The sequence below is a fragment of the Corvus brachyrhynchos genome, unplaced genomic scaffold, assembly GCF_000691975.1.
Source record: "Corvus brachyrhynchos isolate BGI_N302 unplaced genomic scaffold, ASM69197v1 scaffold83, whole genome shotgun sequence".
Classification (NCBI taxonomy): Eukaryota; Metazoa; Chordata; class Aves; order Passeriformes; family Corvidae; genus Corvus; species Corvus brachyrhynchos.
The window spans coordinates 7,763,383-7,780,611 of record NW_008238464.1 but is presented as its reverse complement, the minus strand read 5'-3'; the positions used below and the strand labels follow the sequence as shown (position 1 = coordinate 7,780,611).

General features: G+C 37.0%; 1 protein-coding gene across 5 annotated transcripts in view; it reads left to right on the top strand.

Annotated features, from left to right (window-relative positions):
- Window positions 1-17,229, top strand: part of ARHGEF7 (Rho guanine nucleotide exchange factor 7) — a 73,605-nt gene that overhangs the window by 27,117 nt on the left and 29,259 nt on the right. For all 5 annotated transcript variants that reach the window (XM_017737055.1, XM_008635869.2, XM_017737057.1 and 2 more), the window contains 4 exons: window positions 4,122-4,244; window positions 13,540-13,678; window positions 14,564-14,623; window positions 15,785-15,931. In XM_017737055.1, the coding sequence (XP_017592544.1) occupies window positions 4,122-4,244; window positions 13,540-13,678; window positions 14,564-14,623; window positions 15,785-15,931 (469 nt within the window). The remainder of the gene's footprint in view (window positions 1-4,121; window positions 4,245-13,539; window positions 13,679-14,563; window positions 14,624-15,784; window positions 15,932-17,229) is intronic.

The window sequence follows — 17,229 nt, the reverse complement described above, 5'->3', positions numbered from 1 at the left end:
CATGGAGTAAATCTAACTAGCACTGAGTGAGAATCTTCTGGCTGATAGGCTTCAAAGGTGCTTTTTTTGGCTGATCAGCTTCCAGTGCATTTGGTTCATGGATGGAAAAGAACTGTAGAACACAAGGCAGAGAGATGCCGTTGGAGTCTTCAGTTGTGAAAGAGCAGATTTCTGACAGTGAAGCGGAGTGAGGGTCCTCCGTGCTCTGGTCTCTTGAAGACAAAAAGTGGTCCAGTGCTCTAGGTCTCATTCCAGGTCTGTGGTCCTGTGCCATAGATCAGTTCTGCAGCAGTTCACACAGCAGAAGAGCTCTGCAAACAAAGTCAGCGTCCATCAGGTGATCTCTGGCCTGATCGAAGTGATCTCTGTTGGAAGTGTTGCTCTGTGGGTATTTTTGTAGCAGGAGGTTGAACCTGATTTGATCGCCTGCTCCAGAAAAGGTTCTTCCATTCACCTGGAAGTAGCAGCTGTCAGTCTATGGCTGCACTTCTCAGTAGGGAGTGGGACACATGATGCACAGGCTGGCTGGTGATGCCAGCCTGCATGGACTGCTACATATAATCTCCTCTGTAGCAAATTGAAGTCTTTTACATAGTATCACAGACTTACCTCCTTGCCCTGTAACAGCCATAGCTGGGGTTTATCCTCTCTTACCCTCATGTCCCTGCTCTTGCAGTCACAGTGACTTGTGTTGTCTTGTTTTGTGTATAAATGCGAGCAGATTCTTCGTGTTTGGGGATGATCCTGAAATGGAATGGAATTTAAAAAAAAACCACAAAACAGGCAAGAGGCCAGTGTGTGAGGGGGAGACTATTTAAGTATAATACAAAACTCATTAGTATTTCAGGTTTGGTTTTGGAGTGCAGATACAAACTAAGTCTGTTAAGTCCCAGTATCATCCTTTACATTTGGTCATCATGAGTATCAACAGAAATAAGGCTATGAATACTAAGGGAATTTGAATGCAGTATCTTTAGATATCCTGAAACAAATGTGCATAGTAACTGATGTCTGAGAGCTAAGACAATTAGACAATTAGTGAAAGGTGTGGTAGTGAAGAGGGTGAAAATCAGACTGAAGGATTGGGAATAAGTTGAAGAGTGCCTCAATTTGTGCAAACGGTAGCTCAGAAAGTTGCAAAGTGGCCCCTTATATCCGTAACCTTGTTAACTGTGAAGCCTCAGGAGAAAACCTCTAATCTTATGTTTTTTCACAAACAGCACTCTTTGGAGTCATTAATCACAATTGTCCCATCATAATTTTTACAGACCATTACTTCTCATGGGTCTTCTCTGCTGTCAGCTTTTACGTTCAAGACATTCATTGTACTGACCTCCTGCAAACATGGCAAACTTACCATTGATGCTTCATCTCCTTCAAGAGCTGGAATTCTGCTGTTTGTGTGGGATGAGATGGAGAAGCGGAGAAAATGCCACCCTGATAATTTAGTTTCCAGGTTGTGGCAGGTTCTGCAGGCGGCTGCCTGTATAAATATACATATATTTATGCACACACACATATATATGTATAGCAACATAGATTCCTTCATGAGTGACACCCTTACGGTAACTACACAGTCAAATGAAATTTAGGGAGATCTGCTCTTTTCCTTGCAAAAAGAAAGCATAAATGCTGATTACATTTTGTTACCTACTTTTCTTTTTAAATTGCCTCTGTTAGTCTCTGTTTAAATTTATTTGAATTAATCACAGTTTCCACAGCCTTTCCCAGAACATTTTAACGTCCACTGATCCCAAAAGTAAGGCAGGTTTTTCAGAACACACAGGACATGATTAGACATTCTGAATTGTCACCCTTTTTCTGTCAGCTGCAGGTGTAGCTTTAGTCCAGTTCTGATTGCTGGTTTTGATCAGTCTTAAAATTAACCTTGTTGTTCAATTGCACTTAATTTTTATTTCTTTCTTCAAATTGCCATGCACTGGGCACCAATTGTAAGTCTGGAGAAACAAAACTGATAGCTGTTGGATGCAATTCCAACAAGCAGACAATGTTAGGTAGTTTAGATATTGTCATATGGTGACTCCTCTGGCGTGTGTACAACAGCAGAGGCTTTATGTTTCTTTTACATTTGCAAATAGAATTAAAACAAGTATCTGGCCTTTTTTTAACTGAAGTTGGTATAACATGTGTAAATATTGTATAATATGTGTAAATATTTATATGTGATTCCCTTTTAATTAAAATGCTGAATATGAGAAGAATGTTGGGATGAAAACTTCAGAATAAACTGTAAAATAACTATGCTCTTTATGGAACACATCAGTTACTAAAAGGTTTATATGATGTGGTGATAGGCATTAAATTGATGTTTTTCCAGCAGGTAAAGGAGGTATAGATAGTTTATCTGCTGAAAATAGTAGAACACTTGCACTAATGCATGGATTAGAGAAGTGAAAGGGGATGAGTTACCACCCCATTATAAAGTCTATGAAATATCATAATTCAGCAAAGAATGTGCAATATAAAGTGGCAATGCATGTGCAACATGTGAGAGAGAATAATGTCAGTCTTTGATTCTGCTAAAAGAACAGCAGACTGAGAACACACAGATGTCTGCTTGGTGCAAACAGCCATAATTCACCCTCCACCCCCATCACTACAGTATGAAATGGGAATTTAACCATTTTTAGTAACTGTTTATTGGAGCCTCTTGCTATTTAATACTGAGTTATATGCCTCGAGTATGTCTTCAGAGTTTTAGACTTTGGCTGCATCTATTACTCCAAGAATGTATTATTAGCTCATGCTAGATTTATTAAAGGGGACCAGCTGCTAGGCAGGAAATGCTTTTTGGCAAGGCTGTAAGAAAAGCATTCCCTCAGTATGCTGGGGAATGCCCTTGGTTTTCCCCTAAACACCTGCAAAAGCAGTCACTCTATTGATTTCAGATATTGATTTTAGAATTTAAAAAAAAAAAAAAAAAAAAAAAAAAAAGATGCAGACTTATATATGAACCCTAGCCTTTGATATAAAGAGTGTTGATAATGTGATCAGTGTTTATCTGGCATGATGTGTTAGCTGGGGATTCAGCTGTCATTTTCTGGGTGTCTGTAATGAATGTTGCTTTCAAATCAGGGAGTGTGTTTCCCCTGACTCGCATTTGGAACACCTTTACAGTCAATTTTTACTTCATTTTGGATAGTCTTCCCGTACTGTGCAGAGGGACTGAACAGCTTAATAGGAGACCGACTTACTATTTTGGAATTCGGGGGAGAATTTCTTGGGATGAACTTTGCATTTTGACTACTATGAGCAAACCTAAGGACTGGGACAAGATGACTGTGTTTGAGCAGAGTGGGAACGTCCCCTGCCTGGAATGGTGATTGTCCTGGAAAGCTGAATGGTTTATTTCCTCCTGAAGTTCATTGGAGTATCTATCACTTTTTTTTTAGAGGGAGTATGCTAAATATTGATGTTTAGGAACTTTCTGTACATGTCTGGGACAACTACAGAAAATACTCACTTTAAAAAAAAATCTTTTTCAGGAAAAAAAATATTCTTCCAGAAAGAATTGTTGGAACTAATCTTAGAATGAAGCTCTTTGACTGTGCTAACAGTATGTGCATTGAGTACTTAGTGAGGGGTCATTTAGCTTTACAGCTAATGTGAAGAGTGAAGTACTGGTTTTAAGAGTAGTTAAAAAGATAACAGCAAAATCCACTGTCATATCTTGCAAAGAAGCAAAAATTTAGCATGTTAGGAGATGCAGCCTTTGTACAAGGAGAGCAAGTGCATGGAGAAATCGAAACATTTCATCTTGCACATATTGTACAGTGATTTAGACAAGGTGTCAGGAACAAGTTTGTAGTCTAGGACTGATGAAAGCTTAGTGGCCCATCGTCTAGTTAACTTCGGTGTGGGTTATACAATTGACCATACGGCCTTCTGCTGAAGAGGCTTAGTCCTTCAGGTGGGAGCTGCTCTGCCACCCTTATGGTGTTGCACAAATCCAAAACATGGTCCCCTACCAGCCACTGTGAAGAAAATTAACTCTCCCCCAGCCAAACCCAGCACACAATATAGACTGCTTTTCTGGGAGTTCATTTATTTCTCTGTCTGGTTGATGTTACACATTTCCATCTTTATTGCTCTGTTTTTAGGTTGCCTGAAGCTCAGCAGAGGGTTGGAGGATGTTTTCTAAATTTGATGCCACAAATGAAAAGCTTGTACCTTACATACTGTGCCAACCACCCATCAGCAGTAAATGTCCTCACAGAACACAGGTATGTTAACTTCGTGGTCTTTTGAGTCTGATACAAAAATGTGTGTAACACACACTTGAGTTGTAAAACTGTGGTGGTTGCTTTTTAACATGTTTGGTGTGGTAGAACTTGTTTGAGAAAAAAAAGATTACACTTTTTAAAAAAAAGACAAAATGCCCCATAAAACAAAGCTGTTTCATGTGATCAGGACAGCTTGTCACTGTTGGCAGTCTATTATCAACTATTTGAGAGATTTTTTTTCATTGAAAGAACACATGCTGGACTCTGAATATGTTAAACTTTACTGATTATCATCTTTGTTTTAAAAATGTTGAGATCAAAACTAGTTTGTGAAATTATGGCATAACTGACATGACTTATGCTTCTTAGACAGTTGGTGCATTGTAACTTAGCCCTGTAAAAGCCTGTGTGTACTTAACTTTATAGTGGTATTATACCCTCAGCTTTACTTCTGAGTGATGTGAAAGAAGTGTGAGTTTTGCAAAATTACTATTTTCTGTAGGAAGTAGGATGCTTAGTTAACACGATGTAGGTTGCTCAGCTTTTGGACAGACCTTAAATTTGCATAGAAGATACACTGTATCACCTTGAGGGAAAAATACTGAGGTGAGAATTTGATGGAAGAAGTCAGCTTTCACAAGCTTTTGCTATATACTTTTATTCTGATGACCCTTGTGGTGAAGCAGCTGTTATTTTGGGTTATTTATGCTTGCTTGTGGTGCAGGATAGAACCATGACTTCTTGGAGGTTAGATATAGGACAAATTCTAGCAGGATATATGTTCTTTTTGCTTCACACACCCCTCTCCTTTTTGTCTTGTTGCATTGGACTAAAGTAAAGATATTTGGAGGAAAGATATTATTTACTCATAATATTATGAAGATGAAAAACCTCCTAGTTACCAAATACGCTGAACTTTCATTTATGTTAGTAATACATGTAACTATATTCCAACCCCAGCTGGAAAAATCAAGCTGCAAATTCACATTACAGTACAGGCAGAAAGAAGGTAAGTTTTTGTAATTAAAATTCAGCAAGACAAAAATATGTTTAAACCCCCCTGATGAAATCCCTGCGTGCTTGCTTTCTTTCAAATGACCCTCTTCTAGTACCATTTTCTGTAAATGGTTTTTAATACTCTTGGGCTTAGGTTTTTTTATTTGAGTCTTTATGCTCTTTCCATACAGAGGTCTGGGATTTAACCTATAAATGAAAGATGGCTGTGATAGCAAAGTGATCAACTACATTTCTTTAGATTCAGGGATATCTGTAAAGGATTATCTAACTTTCAGAACTCAGAGAAGTGGTGGTAGAAATGTGAGGGAGAAAAGCTGTTTGTTCTGCAAATGGAGAGGAGAAGCATTTCTTCTCTTTCATGTTTCTTTTTGTGTAGGTTGTCCTAAGAAAAAAATTCAGCTTCAGGTCTCTTAAGTCAGCTTGACACCAAATCCTGGTGGAGACAATATAAGTATCATAGAAGAGTTAAGTAATTTGGATGTGGAAGTTTGTTCATATGGGATAGCTCAAGGGAAGAGAAGTTGAGATAGACAATTTTCTGTTGAATGCTATTGTGCTACCAGGCATGAGTCAACAGAATTGCATCCTGTTCTTTCTAATTACCCCACTTTTGTTATTCTAATACCTTAATTTTTGTTGTTCAACATTACTGTAGGTAGCAAGTGGCTTGACTAAATATTCCTGTTGAGACAGCTGCCATGAAGAAATCAAAAGTGGCTTTAAGCAGTTCAGAATCTCTTCCTCTCAGAATGCCAAAAACTTTTAATTACATTGTTTCAATATAGGGGGAAAGAGAGAAATAGCAAACTGGTTGGAGGCATGAAGAAATTAAAAATACTCAGAACTGTCTCTTTTTTTAGCTGAGATGGTTTAATGTGTAAAAAATCTTCTATAAACCTTTATTTAAAAATTGCTGTGAGGTTTGAGGATAGCCATGATTGTAGTAATGGTGAAACAATTACACTGCTGTTCATTCTGGATAAAATACCAAGGTTTAAGGTTTTTAAGAAAAGGCAATAGTATGTTGGCTGTTTTGTCAGTATAATTTAAGAAGAGAGTCCAAACCTGTGTGTTTTAATACTAGCAAAAATAGGACAAAGAAATAGGTGTATGTGGAATACTTGGATTTTAATATCATATTTGTAGCATCTGTGCTATTCAATAGCATTTTAGAGAAAAAGAAAAGGCAACTGTCTGGAGCAGTTTGATTTGGAACATAAATTCTTACTGTCTGCAGAAGATTATTTCTTGCCATGAGCTCTGTGCAATTAATAAACTGAACACATAAGCAGTACCTGTACCTCTGAAAGCCTTTTTTTAAAAAAAACCCTAGCAAATAATTTTAAGTCAAATTCTTATATCACAAAATTAGTATTTTCTACTCAGTTTATTAGACTACTTCTTTTCCTGGGAGCCCATACCAACAACAAAAATCTTCTAGATAATTTCTCTAGATTAAGATTTATAGAAATTCTGTAAAATATACTATTTTTACCTTTTTTTTTTTTTTTTTTTTTTTTACTGTCACTGACTAAAAAAAGTTTTAAGGAAATTGACTGAAGCATTAACTGTATTGTTTCCTTAAGTGATTGGCTCACATTAAGATTGTTAGCAGTTGTCTGGTTTGGTGGAGCATTACATATGGGGGTTTTATATGTCATTGTCTGAGCTATCAAGAGTATCAGTGTTGTAAGACCTGTTAAAATGTTGTTGACACCTTGTAAAGGATCTGTGTGTATGTATAGGTAAAACACGGTATTATCGTGCTCAGAATTACTGTGCACTTCTAGACAAAAACTTCCTTTGAATAGCATTTTTGTGAAGTAGATTCTAAATAGCAGTACTTGGGATGGGGTTGGACATCTAAAAGGGGCATTGAATGTTGACTGTCTTTTTTTTTTTTTTTTCCTTTTTAAAATTTTTAAATGCCATCCAGTATGAATGCAAGTCTGTTTCCTCTTTATCTTTTGTCATTTGCTTCTTGATCATATTCAGCAGCAACATGGAGGCTTTTATTCAATTAATACAGAATAAGGGGTTGTGTGTGCATAGATGTTCATGTATGTGCATGTTTATGTAAATACACAGTCTGGGCCAAAGGGGATAAATTATGTTATTTAAAGAATAAGACATTTATCATGTTCAAATCTTCAAAGCCACAAACATCTTTAATTTCATTAAGTTATTAATAGACTATTAAAAGACTATTAAAATCATTGGAGACCTGAGGGTGTGTGAACGTGAAGAAATGGGAGTAAAACCTAATGCAACCCATACATGAGTTCAGGTTCCAGAGCTATGTGGTTCTGAAGTCATATTTGCCTCTGAAAATCACAGCAACAACAAGATCTTTCTATTAAGTTTGAGAACAGATTCTCTTCTTGGTTCCAGTTGTGGCTTTGTAAGTTTTATCCAGGTGTTAAAGTTGGTATGCAACATAATTTCTCCAATTTTATGCTGTCTTGAAATTTGGTAGGTACTTTGTCTCAGGAATTGTTTTGGAGCTATTGCATACTTTTTTCCAGCGTTTAAATTCCTTCTGCTTAAGGAACCAAATAGGATTGAAGGATTAAGTAATTTTTCCTCAGATCTGTCATTTTATCTTGTAGTTGTTTCTTAAGCCACTGGCTAGAGCTGAAGAGCTGGATTTTGCTAGGTATGGTTGGGTGGTGCTCTGGCAGAGTTTGGCATGTTCCCTTCTCATAGTGGCTGTAGTGCCACTGTACACCATCCTGTTTTGTTTACTTTATTCCACAACAGTCCCAGCTTTTTGGCTCCATTTTATCAGGTTTGATTCTACTATCTTACAGTTTTGCTTGAAGATCCCAGTTCAGGTCTAAGGGTAGGTGTTCCAATTTTGCTTGCTGGTGAGACCAATACTGCCTTGAGGGTGTAGAGTTTAGTTAAACTAGCACTGTTCCTGTGCGTGCTTCTGATCATAGACATATGCTTGCCTTCCAGTAAGAGAAGGAACAGAATGAGCAACCGAAGGCGTGAAAGAGTGAATTTCCTGCAGATTAAAAAACCCAGTTGGATACAAAGTACAGAAATGGGTAATTGCAGGAGAAGGAGTGCCAGGAACATGAAATGTTACCTATGTGGGAAAGATCACAAGCAACAAAGTTCAGCGCAACAAGGAAGTCTAGCAAAAAAAAAAAAAAAAAAAGCAGGCAGAAGCTAGGACTGGGACTTCCTGTGGATGATATCCAAAAATGACAAGAGGAAAGATATTTGAGTATGGGACTTACTGAAGGTTGAATAACATAATTTAAAAAACCAAATGTAACAGTCCCCACTAACAGTGGACAAAAAATTCTTTTGAGGAAATATGGACAGTACAGACCCAATGTAGCCAGCATCAGGTATGTAATTTTGGAGGGGTAGAGTGGGGTGTTAAACAGTTTTACTTTGTTTAAACAGCAGTATGTTTATTTTAAAACAAAGAGAAGAAAAATCTTCCCAGAAGAAAATTTAATTTGATGAAGAGGCAGTTGAAAATTACTAACACACCTGCTTTTTTTATTTTGAAAAGTGGCAAATATCAAGCCAGTTCTCAGCAGTAAGAAAGCTATTCAGAAATCTTTACTTGTTGAAACATTAATTTTCCTAGATTCTTCTGTTCTCTTAGATAACATGTCCCAAACATATTCTACACTTGCATCACAGACCTAGCAGTCTGGATAAAATTTGTGGAGCTGGAACATCACAATTACTCTGAGTAACTGGAGCATGGAATACAGATCAGCCTGAGTCAGAAAACTCTTTGTGCCTCCCCCACTTTGGTGGATCCCTGAGCCTGCAAGTGTGCAGGCTGATGTCATACGCCAAGCAACAGTCCCCGGGAGAGGAGCTTGACTGGGAAGTTTAGCCCTAGGGAATTAAAAGCTGCAGTTGAGGGGTTCTCAGACCCCTCAGCAGTGATAGCTCGTGCTCCATCTATTACAAACAGAGACCTCCTTCAGAAGTGTAAGTTGTGATTTTAAATGTATACATTTTTAGTTCCTGAGTCTGCTTTCCTTAAGGTTCAATGGCCTTTTTTTTTTCCTTCTGTTACTTGCAGGCACATCTGAACTTTGTTTACTTCCCTCTTCCATTTTGATTTGCAGCTTTTGAGGCAGCTGTACTGAGAAAGATTTGAATATATTAATAGGGCTTAAAGACACTTTTCATCGTGACCTTTAAAATATCTCAAGCTGTGAACTAACTCTAGTCTGGAGTGGGGAGAGCTCTTCAGCTTGAGATTTCAGAATAAATGAAGCACAGCATTTTGTATGCTTCTCTGCATTTTATTGTGTAAAGTGACGCAAGTAGTGAATTAAAAGTGTCATCTGCCTCTTTCTGAAAAGCTACTTGCTTAGGCAGTTGTGACTGAGATGATGATTTCACTGTTCAAGAGATTTTCCTGTTCAGCTAAATGATAGCTTTTTAATTAAAACATACTCTTAGCTGTGGACTGGTTTCATTTAGCATATACTGCCTAGGAGACTGTGGTACTTGCAGGCATCAATTGAAATTGTGACATGAAAGAGCCATTGTCTTTGGCAAAGCAGCTGACATAGACTGTTTTTTATGCTGCAATTAATTAAAAAATGGTTGTGAACTGTTGTCATGTTCAAACAGTATTTTAACCGACTCATTTATTTTTGAAAGGAAACCCTTCCATTATGTCCTGTACTGTATTTGTCATTTGTGACTAAATGAAAGACACTCACTTTAAGCTTTGGGCTAAAGTAACATCCATATTTTGATGGATATTTAATGTCCACAAAGCTGCAGAGGTGCCACGTTGGTGTAGCATGAGTAGAATGCTAAGGGAGTCTGCATGATGGAACTTCCCAGACAAAATTTGGGGTATTATTGTATTAAAGGGATGTGTGCCTGTATTCAGACTAGGGCTTGAACAAGCTGGCATGTCAAGACTTGTCAGAGAGAAGCGCAGAAGTGTATGAAAGAAAACATTGTCCTCTTGGGAATGTTGGGAGGAAAACGACGTCATTCAGTTTTAATTACACCTATTAACACTGCTCCCTGGAAAAGGCTTCCTGATGATGCCTTTGCTAAGCCTGTTTTTCAGGACTTTGTGTACCTTTCAAGTGAGCTGAGGTTTAAACTTGCTCCATAGGTTCCTGTATTGTGATTAAGTAAAAAGGGTGATGATCAACACCAAGTACCACTTGAGCAGAGGATGGCTTAACCACAGAGTGTATTTAGTTAAAGGGTTTTCAGAGTAGACAATGAAAACAAGATAATACCAGGTTTTTATTTCAGGTTTCCAAGAAGTTGATTTTAATTCAAGCTATAGTGAATTTTTTCCTGGTTTTTTGCACATCTATTTCATAATGCTGAAGTTGAAGAAATGGAACAACAATAATGAAAATAAGAAATGTGAATATGAGTGAAATGGTAACCAAAGCTCTTCCTACTGTAGAAGCATTAAAATTAAAGAAAAGGGGGAGAGGGAAGTGCAAGCATTGTCTTAGCAGATAGCACAGCAAATCCTATTTATATAATGCATTTATATGCACCCAACAGTATGGAGATGGCTGAAGAAATTAGGAATGGGGGTTTTTGCCCCTTAGCAGTCTAAGGGCAAAAATGAGCATTGTTCAGAACAGTGTTAAATTGAGTGGCCTGTGGTATTTGAGATTGGCACATCCTGTGGAAAATGCAGCTATGTTGGGGTGAAGGAGAATCTCTGTAATACACTTACAGATTATGCTGCCTGAAATGGGGAAGAGTAGTAAATAGTTTTAAAGGGCAGAGTTGGTAGAATTAGGCAGCAGGGGCTGCGTCTGACTGAAGCAAACAAAATGCAAAGAATGAGTTTAAACAGCTACTACTTCTTGATTCTTGTAAAAAATGTCTTTAAGAAGATGAAGTATGATGAAGTATCAAGTACTGTGTGTAACCTGACTTTATGGTGCTGAAATGGGTTGGGGTGATTACAGATGGAATTAATGGATAAAACAAAAAAGCAGTCACTTGCATGTGATTGGTGTCATATACATGGAGAATTGAAATTTAAAACCTATGAGTGCCTTCTGGCAGAAGGGCTTTCACAGGTGAACTTTGGTAAAGCTTTCTGTGTAAACTGGGTGTCATACCTTTATTACTTACTGAAAACAGTTTCTTTCCTTCTAACTGAGTCAGGAGGAGGAGAAGTGCCACCACACCATAGCCATGCAGCCTGATGCTTCAGTGAATTACCCTGAATATTTGACCTCGAAGTAGCTGGTAACACCATAAACCCAAGACATAGTTACAAGTCAAAATCTTTATTCTTGTTTAGGGTACCAGTGCAGTCAGCTGTCAAGTTCTGAAGTGGTGTGATTTTTATGCTAAGTAAGGGCTGTGACTAAGAAAGCATTAGGCAGAGTAGATCTTCAGCCTCCAGGTATTCAGAACTGGCCAGCTTTACTTAATTTTAAATTTAAGCTCAAAAAGTACTTGAGTTTATCTGTGTTGCATTATTATAATTCTTTATGCAAGGCATTGTAGGAAGTTTTTCAATGTGTTTTAGTTTTGGCTAAAACCTGTCTATGTCACAAGCTGATTTAGAAGGCCTGAAGTTGCTGATATATCCTGCTTAAGAGGGATGCAAGGTCTTTCCCAAGTGTGCCCAGCCCTTCTCTTTGCATCAGTAAAATGCACAGCAGGTGTTGAGAAATCCCCTCACCCTCTGTCTCCACTCTGTAGTTAAGTGCACCTGAAATAGCTCAAATACATGCACTGAGGAGTGCCTGGTTCTTGTTAGAATGGGGACAGAAAGCTCTTGAAAGAGGTGGTGTAAAATTATGATGGGCCTGACAATTCAGAAACAATGCTGGATATACATAAGCAAGGTAGTATAAGTAAATTCCAATTAACTAATCTGAAGACAAGTAAACTTGGAATAAACTATGGAAAAGTACCTTCTTTTCTGTGAACTGGAGGAAACTTTGGTGTCTGGGAGGAGGGATGGTGGGTAAAGCACTTATGTTGGGATGGGAAGGCCACAGTTCACAGAACTGACTCATTTAGGTTGAAAAAGACTTTTAAGATAGCAGTGTTGGGTTAACAGTTGGATTCTAAGTCCACCACTAAACCAAGTCCCTCAGCACCATGTTTGTGTTCTTTTTCTGTTGTCTTCATCTATTTGGACAAATGACATTAATAAGTAGTGTCACTTGTTCTGAAATGGGAAGGAGTGCATGTGTGTCTTGAATGCAATAAGAGGTTACATTTTCAATAAACAACATTCTGTATTATTTTTGTTTAGATTTTTGCCTTTAGAATTCTGTGTTCTTTGGCAACTTGTATTTTATGAAACCTGGCAATCAGCCCAGATGCTGCCATATCTTCCGTTCCCAATGGAGAGGGCTCATTTTGTTCTTGGTAATTTAAACTTGAAAAGCTAGTCCTCCTCCACCATAGTCCTCTAAAATCTCTGCTTCATAAGCAGAAGATGTAGCTATTTTGTTTCCTTAATAGCAAAGGGAGCTGAAATTCTCACATCTGGTGCTTTAAGTGAGTTGCTGTAAAAAGTTGAAGGGCTGGACCAGCTCTGAATTATTCAAATACCAAAAAATATCTGGAGAGGGGAAGTAGCAATTCATGATACATGGAGAGAATGGATTTCTTACAGTGGCTTTGCTGTCAAAAGAAGTGTGTTGTATAAGTCTACACGTAGTGAAACCCTAGCTCATTAGGGAATAGACTGCGTGGTGATTATTCCTACCATTTGTATGGATGTTGGTCATTTTTTTGCAGGAACACCTTGGATGTGAGATGAGGTCATTAAGTGTGGGAGAGAAAAAATTTCTGAAATGTTCTGTCTTCTCATTCTGTCTGTCACCATAAAAATACCTATTTTATTATTATATATAAAGCAATTGACTCTTGCTTGTGTATTACTTGTGTAAACCACCTCTAAGGTGGTATGTAATTTTACCAGCATAAAGAGCTGAGTAATAAAATACAGCTTTATTCTGTAATTGTTGCTTGAATGATGGAGCATTTAGGAATTGTCTTTGAGCACTGGTTGTCTAGAACAGTGGATTTGATCCCATGTATGTTTTTCCCTGGATGGACCCCAAATCTGCAAATGGCTTTTGTTCCTGTGTTTTATTTAATGCACAAACTTGGTCACAGCACTTAGGTTGTACTTGAATTAATTTTTATTAGGCCTCCTGTTTTATTGTCATCTTCATTGCAGGTGAAAGACTGAATCATGAATCCAATGTAATTTATTTGTGTTGATAATTTAATCCTAATTTGCTTAAATATCTTGTGTACACAGTGAGGAACTAGGAGAATTCATGGAGATGAAAGGTGCCAACAGCCCTGGGATCCTTGTACTGACCACGGGCCTCAGCAAACCTTTTATGCGTCTGGATAAATACCCCACGTTACTCAAAGAGCTTGAAAGGCACATGGAGGTATATCTTATCAGCATTTATGTTCCAGCTTAATGATGATTTGACAACAATTATTTTAAAGGTACATGTCAAACATGATGGGACCCAAAATTACATTTGTTTGCTCTTCTGTCAGCCTTCTAAACTACAGGCTGCAGTGGTTTATGTAAAAGTCAGTGCAGTGAAACTTCCTGTAAAAGCTAAACATTTAAAATAAAACTATCCAGAGAAGCTAATCATCATTCCTAGAATAGTCTTATCACAGTCTCACAAGTTGACTTGACATTGAATGTGTCTCCCGCACACTACTTCAGGCCACTTTATCTTGTAGAGGGAGTGCTGCTTCTCACCTCAGCATGTCAAACATATTGGCAAAATAGTCCCTCTGACTTTTAGTGATTGCTGTCCAAAAGTGATGTTTACAGGAAGAGAAGGTGTTTGAGGACCTACTGTTTTCACCTGTTGCATTTTATAGGTTAGATGTTTGGAGTGTGAAAAAAGAGAAAAGTAGAAACCGTGAGGGTCTTGTCACACAGCTTAGTTTGTCATCCAGTGACAGCAGAACATGTTTGTTAGCCTGTAGGGAATCACCTTTGTGACAAAGCTAACCAGCCAAACAAAACTCTGTAAATACTTTCCTCTTAGGATTTCAAAATCTCTTATGCACTAGGTCTTGTAAAACTTCTGTGGCTCTATTTTAAGTATAACTAGGATTGTGCTAAGGAACTGCAGTTTTGCTGGAAGCCAGACCCAGCAGTGTTAGATATAAGAAGGCCATGAAGAGACCAGATCAGTCTACAACTTCAATTTTGCAAAATTGTTTATTTGTTTTTACTTAAGCCTCTAACATTTTTTAAAATTAATTTTGCTTGAACTTTTAATGTATGTTTTCTCCATTGTTTTTAGGATTATCATCCGGACCGTCCAGATATTCAGAAATCCATGACTGCCTTCAAAAATCTTTCTGTAAGAGTGATAAAAGAATAGATGATGTATTTTAAGTAGAATGTTTTCTAATTTCATCTCCCTCTATTGCTTAAAAAAGTGAAGCTTTTTCGTAAATGTGTAATAAATTTTCAGAAGCATGAAAATCAATGCTGTATGTGGGCAGAGCTAGGGATGGTAATTTGTTGGGGAGTTATAGCAAATAGACTACTGGTATAAGCATTGTGCAAAGTATTCTGCACCTTTTTGTCTGCCCACTCATCATACTTCATCTCCCTGTCTACTAGTGCTAGCAGGACTAGTGTTCTGAAGAAGAGCTTCTTTACAACAAATGAGTACATGTTCTGATTTTTTTTTTTTTTTTCTAAGTGCATTCCTTCTAGGGGAATGGTGTTGGATTTTAGAGAGAGAGAGGCTGAAGAGGAAAGTGCTAATAAAGTTCAGAAGATGCAAAACTTCTAGTAATAATTGGAACAGGAAGCCTAATTTGAACAGATAAGCTGCTACTGTCTTTACAAAAAATGAAAAACTATGCCTCAACTGCAACAAGCATATAATTAATGCAGTCTCAGTTACAATAAACTTAATGTGTTGTGCTTTGTGTTAGAAATGTGTGCTGCTGATAACCTGGCACTTTTTATTTTTTAAATCAGAAAATTTAGTATTGCTTGTGTTCAGAAGAGGTTTGTGGATTACATCCTATTGGGTACTATACAAACTAGAGCAGGTTGGAGTTACTTAATAAAAGTAGGAACACCAGGTTATACACATTCATGGTTTGCACAGGTGGCATGTCTCTTTTTACTGAAAGAAGATGCTTTGTTGTATAGACGTGTATTTCTGACAGCTGTGTTACTCTTTTCTGCTGAGCATGTCCATTTCTGGTTAGTCATACCAAAATTTGAAATATAAAAGAAGGAGTAATTTGAGTAACAGCACTATGATTGAATTTGGAATAGTAATTGAAGTCAGTGTATTGAAAAGTCATAATAATTAACTTAGTAAAACTAGTTTATAAAAAATATTGGTAATAGTCATCTAAATGAAAATGCTTCACGTAAGGTGCTGTCTTTTGTGTATTACAAGCACAGCAGTAAATACAACTGTAGTAGTATTTTTACCTGTAACTCATTCCAAATTGGTAGAGTTTATAGAGATGATGTTTTTCCCGATGTTTGTTAGGCACAATGTCAAGAAGTACGGAAACGGAAAGAACTTGAACTGCAAATACTGACAGAAGCTATTCGTTGTTGGGAGGGAGAGGATATCAAAACACTTGGCAATGTGATTTACATGTCCCAAGTCATGATTCAGTGTGCTGGAAGTGAGGTAATGTCCTTCTCATCTTTACTGTCAGTCTTTCAACAATTTTGAATAAAATTAATTATAATCATTATGCAACAGAAATGGAGTGCTTCAGAGATGGTAATCTAAGTTAAAATCTTTCTCTGTTGATTTAAGGCATTTTTTACAAAACCTGAAATGAAATTCCTTGAAGATGGATGGTCTCATTTGTAAAATTTACTGAAAAGTGACTGAACACAGCAGTTATAAATATTGTAAGATAATTTTTGCAGGACTTTTTAAAAAATACATAATTAAACAAGATTTTCCATGTGTTCTTAAGTTACAGGATCATTTTGCATAGCAGTTATTACAGTGTGTTTTAAATAGCAAAAGGTTTAAAGTTTTATATTGTAAGGTGTCTGAGACAAATTTTTTTTTTTTTTTTGCTGTTTTGGACACCTTGCTCAAGTAGTAAATTTTGAAATACAAGCTTGAGAACCAAATGATCTTTGAGAAAAAGAATAAGAAGATACATTAGAAAGTTGAAAGTGGCAAAGTCAGGTGATTTTTTTTTAAAAACCAAAGAAGCAAATAAAACGAAGAAAAGCTTGTCTTACCAGAAATAATGTTAAAATAATCTTAAAAGCAAGTGCTAACAGAAAGGCAATGTTATACAGGTTACTGACGTTTTTATGGCTTGTTGTTCCCCTGAAAAATCAATGAGGCTTTGAACCTGAGGAGGGCTTTTGAATTGCAACCTCATTCAGTCCATTTCCTCCCTTAGAACAAAGAGGTCCATAAATATAAAAAAAAAGAAAAATGTTTATGGAACTGAATATTTAAAAGTTAGTCACTTAATATTTTTCTCTCAGATATTTTGCTAGGTGTTAAAGTAAATAATAAATAAGATTCAGTAGAGCTGATAGTGCATCTTCTGCAGTCATGTCTCTTTTTGAAGCCTTCAAAACAAAACAAATCACCATCCCCCATGCTCATCATGAGGTAAAATGTCAAATGTAATGGACTTCTAGAAGTTTCTGTGTAGCATTATGGCTTTTTGGCGAGATACAGAACAGCTTCATTTGTGCAACAGCAACTGGCTTTGGTTTTGTCTTTCTAAAAATGATACAGACATTTGCAGATGTTTACTTAAAAACATTAAAACTTGCTAAGGACTTGTAATTTTGCAAAGATGCTTGAAATTAAGACAGTGGCTCTGTCAATTGATATACTTATTTTGTTATTAAAATATTACACTTTAATGCTTCTCCCTTTTATCTATAGCAGTAGATTCAGAGTAAACTTATTCCTCCTTCCATAAAAATACCCCAAAACAAAAC